The 7,279-nt window shown below is 38.4% G+C and overlaps 1 protein-coding gene across 1 annotated transcript; it reads right to left on the bottom strand.

Moving 5' to 3' along the window:
- Window positions 1–2,361: 2,361 nt before the first annotated feature.
- On the bottom strand, window positions 2,362–4,973 carry nkx3.3 (NK3 homeobox 3). Its single transcript, XM_014026533.1, has 2 exons — window positions 4,501–4,973; window positions 2,362–4,141 (listed from the first exon to the last, which is right to left on the bottom strand). Exons 1-2 carry the CDS (start codon window positions 4,742–4,744, stop codon window positions 3,657–3,659), a joined length of 729 nt encoding a protein of 242 aa, XP_013881987.1. The 5' UTR covers window positions 4,745–4,973; the 3' UTR covers window positions 2,362–3,656.
- Between the last annotated feature and the right edge of the window lie 2,306 nt (window positions 4,974–7,279).

Raw genomic sequence — 7,279 nt, 5'->3', positions numbered from 1 at the left:
ATCTTGGACAATGTCTGATGATCGACTCTTTTAAATGAAACCAGAGAGCGTTGACAGAGAGGAGAAGGTAGAAATGACTCAGCCTGTAACTGAAAACATGGATGGAGGGCAACAGAGCTGCTTCATGGAAGAAGAAACAGCTTAGCCTGTACTATTACGACGCACAGCTAAATGTGGATGTATAAATTAGTCAGTAATCCCAGCGTTTTGTGACATTTTGAACTATGTGAAAAGACTAAAAAACTGAGTCATTCTGTCGGCGCCATTTTGTTTTAGTTTTATGCTTATTTCAAGCTATGTTTTAGTTATTTGCGCGCCGTTTGATGGCCTGACATTGTGTTTTACTGTTTTTTATGCCGTTGGCAGTGAGAAATGTGTGTTTACTGGTTTTAAAAATACATCTTAAGAATGTTAAAAAAATACAGCTAAGCCTATCAGTATGCATGTGTTAGTTCCATGCAATCTGTGACCTGTTAAACTAAACAGTTGTGTACCTAATTACTGGTGTATGTTAAAAACAGTCCAGCTGCGAGTATAAAAATATATTTTGGTTAAAAGCAGAATAAAAGTGTATTTTTGGTTAAAAGCAGAATAAATAGGTAAAATGTATTTAAAAACAAGTAATTCAAATATGTAAATTGTGTCATGTTAAAAGGTAACTGCATTGATATTGTTGGTTTGAAGTTCACTGTACATGAAGGAAACATGTTTCATATACACATACAGTATGTTTGTTTTACATATAAAGACAAGTTAAAATGCTGCAGTTTGAAAATACATGTGACTGTATTAATAAATACATCAGAAGCGAGGCATTGAGAAACTTCATAAATCGCCTGTCTCATAATTTTCCTGTTTTTACAGGAACATTTAATCTGCACAACAGGCTCAGATCCTGGGTCTGTTACAATTGCGTCAGCGCTAGCACATAAGCTAACAGGCTAAACTGAGGTTATTCTTCCATGAAGCAGCTCTGTTGTCCTCCATCCATATTTTCAGTTAGCTGAGTCATTTCTACCTTCTCCTCTCTGTCAACGCTCTCTGGTTTCATTAAATAGAGCCAATCGTCACCTTCACGGTGGATATAGCTTGCTCACACCGATGACCTATCCACGTCATCATTTACCCACAATGCTTTGCGTGTAACTAAAATGGCTCCGTCCTTGTTGAAATATATTATTAAAATTTTGCAAAACTAAACAGCCTACAGTATTTTTACAGTCTTTATTTTACAGTTAAAATAAATGTTTATCAAATAAAGTCTAATGTTACAACCAATCAGGGATCCCTTTAAAGAATGCATTGCTTTCAATCTGCTTAAGACAACAGTGGCACTAAGCCACAAACGCACAGGTCATCTTATCTGATATTACCAACCTTTAAAAACTGTTACGGCCAGAGGTCTTTCTTCTATGTTTATACTAAAGCATGGAATGACATTCCTCAAAACATAAAGTCCATTTCAAAACTACGGCCCTTTAAGAAGAATCTTGTCTGCCATCTGCTGGACACTTTCTGTTGTKMWMATATTTAGACGTCCTATTTTGCAAATGCTGCCTTCCTGAAATTTGGTATGCTTGTTTGTCTTTGTGTCAATGGTGTATAATGATGTGATTGTGATGCTGTAATTCTGAGTGTTTTATGTGCTGCAGAACAGGAACCTGCTGTAAAACAGCAATTATGCTGAGTCAGGCTTGATTTTTAATAATCTTTTCTTGTTAAATAAATAAATCAAAAATCAAATCAATCTATAAGATGTATTTTTCTGCATAAGGTGCAACATCTTCAAGGTCTATCGACCCTCTCTGACTCATGCAGCTCACCATAAACAGCAGAACTAGTCCTCTTTGTTCAGAATTACAAAAAAAAAGTAAACATTCACCTTTCAGAGACTGATTGTGTCAAATTCTAAAATCCCATTTGTTTTTAACTCCAAGCAATCAAAGGTCATGCCTGAAATACAAATAAAAAAATCTGTTGGACTCAAAACAAAAGTGTTGATGCAGGTCTGCTGGTATTAGCTTCATCATGAAATAATGTGGCCCATAAAGAAAACGAATGTGTACTTAAGATGTCAGAGTTTCCCTCGAGCTTCTCCCTCATGGAGATAAGCTGCTGCCTCTTGGTGGATTTGTATAAGTTTAGGATTCCTTTCTGCTCCGTCTGGTTTACAGTTGACTGTTAGGAAGTAAAAACACAAAATGTAGATTTGGACCTGTGAGGCGCTGAGACAAAATGATCTGCGTAATGGAATATTTAAAGATGGGTTTTGATGAACAATATCAAAAAGGTGACTTTATAGTAACCCCTTCATTATGTTTTATTTATTAAGTAGTCTTGAAACAACATCGGAATGCAAACTTTGTTAATCAAAAGAGTTTATTATTTACAAATTCTCCATTTTTTTAACCATTTAAAAGTGTAAAAAAGGCAGTGTTAAACAAGTAAAGGATAAAAATAACCCATCTCCAAAAATACACCATAAGGACAAAAAAGGAGATAAAACTCTGAGGGCAAAACTATTTGGTGAGATGAGACAGGATTATTTTTTAGAAATCCTGACTTTCGCCCCTCACTGTAAACACTGTGCTGATTTATGATTGTTTTATCTTCTTTTTCTTTTTTTGACTATAATTCTGCAAGGCAGTGCTGAAATATAACTCTGGAGATGACTTTCTCTTCTCTCCCAAATATGTCAGAGTATTTTTCCCACAGTTTGAAAAAAAAAAAACTTCACAACCTTTACCCTTGTCTGACTGGAGATGATTTGTATGTAACCTTCTTGAAAATTTCAAAATAAAACCCAACCTTTAAAACGTAAACTTTTCTGAGCCTGCATGATGAATGAAGAAAACAATGAGAACAGTTTTTGGAGAAATGGCATGTTAGGTTAACTTTTTTTAAAACTTTTGTCAGCTGGTTAAAAATAAGAATATGAGATTTTGTCAATAGCAAATAGTTCATGGATGGCGATGAATTAAAAATCTCCCACAAGGTACAAAATAGCTCAGATTTTAGAAAATGGGGCCTCGAGGTAAAGTGAGTAAGTTGGGTTTAATTAGCAGCATGTGGATGCTTTAAATGTACTAATTGCAAACTCATAAAATCCAAACAAAACAAAAGTAAATTTAGTCAGCACAGTCTTTTCTTCTCTAATGAAAAGTTACATTAAAGCGTTATAAAGAGCCAAAGTAATTAAAAATAGGTAGTTTGTCTAGCAAAACCTTATGGTCCTTTAATGCCCAGCTGTTTGAACCCCAATATGTATTCTTGGCAACCGTTTAACTCAAATTTATTTATTTATTTATTTATTTATTTATTTATTTATTTATTTATTTATTTATTTGTTGCAGATACACGTTTATATTTTGACCTGAGCATCTTCTCCAAGATTGTATGCTTGTCTGATTACTTTATTTGTTCATCAGCCTATGTAAATCAATCACAATTCAAGTTTTTTGCTGATCCAGCTTTGTTTACGCTGAGTGTGGACCCGCATTTTAAAGTTATATTTTAATACATCTTGAATCCTATCATTTAACCTGCATCATTTAAGGTTCAGTACAACATATGTTTAATTGCATACTCATCAACATCTTTTTGTGCGTCCTCTGAGATGCTGAACAAAACAAACATGGAGGAGAAATAAAGTCTCATCAGAACATGTCTGTGCTGCAGGGCTGATAGCACAAGTAGGGGTGGTACTGAAAGTCCTGGTACAGAGATCCAGTCGTGGGGAGGTGGACCACTCTGTGATCCTTTGACTCGTTCCTCACCAGCACCTTTACAGCCACAGTCTTCGGTGAGCTCAGCGCAACCAGATCGGCCGCCATCTCCCGCCGTTTCGTTTTATATCTCCGGTTCTGGAACCAGATTTTCACCTGCGTCTCCGTGAGCTTCAGGGCTCCTGCCAGGTCGGCCCGTTCGGGACCGGAGAGGTACCTCTGGGTGCGGAAGCGGCGCTCCAGCTCGTGGACCTGCGCGTGGGAGAAGGCCGCTCTGGAGCGCTTCTTCGCGGCCGGCCTGCACCGATGCGCCTCCGGGGAGCAGCTGAGCGCGTCTCCGCGGTGGTGGCGTCCATCTTTCCCTGCATCCACCTGCTGTTTCTGACCTCTGTTCCGCTCTGCATGATCCGCAGGGTCTGCAAACCAAAAACAAAGGATGATTTAAAAAAAATTACCCAACAAAATTCAAAACTTGGGGGTTTAGTCTAAAGTTAAAAAAAAACTTGTTTCGCCTTTACCATCCTAAAAGTCAGACATTAAATGCTATAAACATGGTCAAGAGATGTAGCTTCATTAATCTCTACGCCTGAACAGAAAAACAAAGTTGATCAAAAGATAAGGGATCGAGAACATTTTTGTAAAATGATTTTATCCACGTATATCTTATTTCCCTAAAACGCTTCCCCCCTCTATTTTTCTTTTACGCGTTTACATTTTCAGCTCAGCGCCATAACAGGAAACAAAACCCTATAAATATTTACAACAAATCTCCCACCTCCTCTGAGATCATCATTTCCTCTGTCCTCCTCCTGGCAGCGATGAGACCGGAGGTCTCCCGAGAACACGCGCGGATCAGGTGGAAGTCTTCTGGGAAGGATGCTGTTATCCCAGCCGGCGCGTAAATGACGCGTTTGCGCGCAAAGCTCCCCCGCAGAGGTGGCCACAGTGCCGGGATCCCCCCGGACATCACGTCCGCCGAGGATGTCTTTGATAGAAAAAGACGAGAACCTTAATGTCATGACTGACAAAAAGAAAACAGGGATTCCTTCACTCTGACATCGGTTTTGCTTGGAGGCATCAGGATAATCCGCGGCTGGGATGAGAAGAATTCTCTGATATATATGTACATATATATTTAATTCTCCGCTTTCTACGTTAATTGTAGCCAACTGGTCCCATAATGAGCTGCCAACATGAGGATCTGTCAAGACTTTGACAAAACTCCCAGTTAAGACTTGACAGGCTGCCTGGTCCCTCCTTCGCACCGCCCAGCTTCACCATGCTCAGCCCGAAAACACTGATAGGATTTTTTTTTGTTTGTTTGAATTAGTTTTCTTCATTGTAAAGCTGATTTTTTTAAATGACTAAAAATCAATTCTGTTGAGCAAAATACACCAATTTATGTCTCAATAAAAATCTAACTTATTTTAAAAAATCCGTGCGTAAAAATAAAAATAACACTACAGCTTATAATAAATAAATGTTTACTCAGCTTATTATTCATTTTACTTTAATGGTTCCAAATTTGCTTTGGTTTATTGTTTATCTCTGGAATAAATTAATTGATTATTTAAAAAGTCGTTTTCAATATGTTGGTTTTTAATGTAAAAAAATAATATTTTACTCTACATTTGTGCCGATTTGGACTGTTTTATTGCAATAACACTTTCATCGTTTAATGGTGAACCTAAAGTTCAGACCAGTGAGAACAGCGCCGCCATGTGGGCAGGGTTAAGGGAGTGAGTCGGTGCGTGCGCTACCAACACCCAAACACGCGTGCGCGCACACACCTACACAATCACACACTCCCTTAATAGACACGTTCCTACACAATCAGTGAGTCTAGTCTTCTTAGGGAGCTGTGATGACAGATGATTTTCTTCTTTCTTTTCTCCCTCTGCTAATCAGAGAAACTTCTGTCTTTCTGCAGCTCAGGGTGTCAAAGCAGGTCTGGAGAGAAAAAAAAAGACTTATGAGTTCTTTTTTTACCCCTCAGTTTAAAATGTGATGTTTCATTCCAGCAATTTTGTTTTTAGCTCGTGACTTAACTTGCAGCAACAAAACTTAGCAGTCTGTTTTTTTTTGTTTGTTTTTTCCCGATTAAATTTTAAAAATATTGTTTGTCTGTTACCAAAATAACTCGTGAACCAGAGAACGTATTTAAATGAAACTTTCAGGAATTACTTTTTAAATATATTTATTCAGCTGATCAACTTTTGGAGACAAAGCTATCCAAGATGGCCACCACAGCTAACCCCGCTTAGGAAACACAAAATGGTTTGTAATTCAATCGGTTTTACATTTATGGTGCTAAGATTTGAAGTGGTTGTTGAGAGTCGTACCCAACGCACTTCAAACACGAGACATTGCGCGAGAGCTTTGGCATTAACTGTTGGTGTCGATTCGAAGCTGTTTGTCTGTTAGTAAAATATTGCGTAAAATGTTGATTCGATTTTATCGAAAATTTACGAGAATGCGCATCACGTGCCCACCTACAGCTGGTTAACGTTTAGAGTCAATCCAATGCAAGATGGCTGCCACGGCCAATCCACTTTACTCAGCGTAAAAATCAATATAACTCAGTCAGTTGTGCAGAAATCGGGCTACAATTTTAGCTGAGAGTCATTCACAATACATATAAGATGTTGCACGAAATTTTGCATAACTTTGTTTATTATTTAAAGCAAAAATAATATTTTTGTTACTTCTCAGATAGTTTACTTTAAAGCACTCAGCGCTGTAATGAAAAGCTGCATGCTTTTATTTTATTTTATTTTATTTTATTTTATTTTATTTTATTTTATTTTACTTTGTAAGGGTAAATTCACATTTTGCCCAGTTTTTAAACAGCAGAAACAAAATTAATATATTTGGCTTTTAAACCAGATCCAATTTATGCTGAACTTGAACCGTTTCGTAGATCGCCACGTTGGGCTGCAGCCTGCAGAACAAATCTTTCCAGAACTTCTTTGAGTGGTTGCCGTTGGAGAGCTTGTTCTGTTTTGGGAACCTCCGCTGACAGTTGCAGCGATGCACCGCCGACCTGCTGCTATCTTTGGAAAGCCGCGCGATAGAGATCGCGCGCGCCTGTCAGGTCGGGCCGGGCCGGCCCGCTGCGTCCTGCAGGCATCGCCGTCCTGTCGCCAGCTCTATTTACACTAGTGACTCTGCAGCACTTAAAGCTGACACCAGGTATGTCCTACCGGTAGCGCAGGAGCCAGAGGAAGTGGCCGCCGAGGCTATCAGAGGAGACAAACACTGTTTACTTTGCCATTCATCTCCATTAATAGCGTCTGAGCGGCCTGCCATGCCTTGTGAAGAGATTTACTTAAGTCCATCTCCAGTGTGTGTGTGCGTGGGTGTGTGTGGGTGTGTGTTAGGGTGTGTGAGTGTTTGTGTGCTGATGTGGGTGGTGTAAGAGTTGTTTAGGATGTCCGACTGCAGACCTACAGCTGTGCGTAAAAATGTGGAAAACACTATAAATAAGCTTAAAGTGTTTGACCTACATTATTATTATTATTATTATTATTATTATTATTATTATTATTATTGTT

This window comes from Austrofundulus limnaeus, unplaced genomic scaffold (assembly GCF_001266775.1).
Source record: "Austrofundulus limnaeus strain Quisiro unplaced genomic scaffold, Austrofundulus_limnaeus-1.0 Scaffold0, whole genome shotgun sequence".
NCBI lineage: Eukaryota > Metazoa > Chordata > Actinopteri > Cyprinodontiformes > Rivulidae > Austrofundulus > Austrofundulus limnaeus.
Note: the sequence above shows the minus strand (reverse complement) of the source record. Positions and strands in the feature narration are given on the sequence as shown.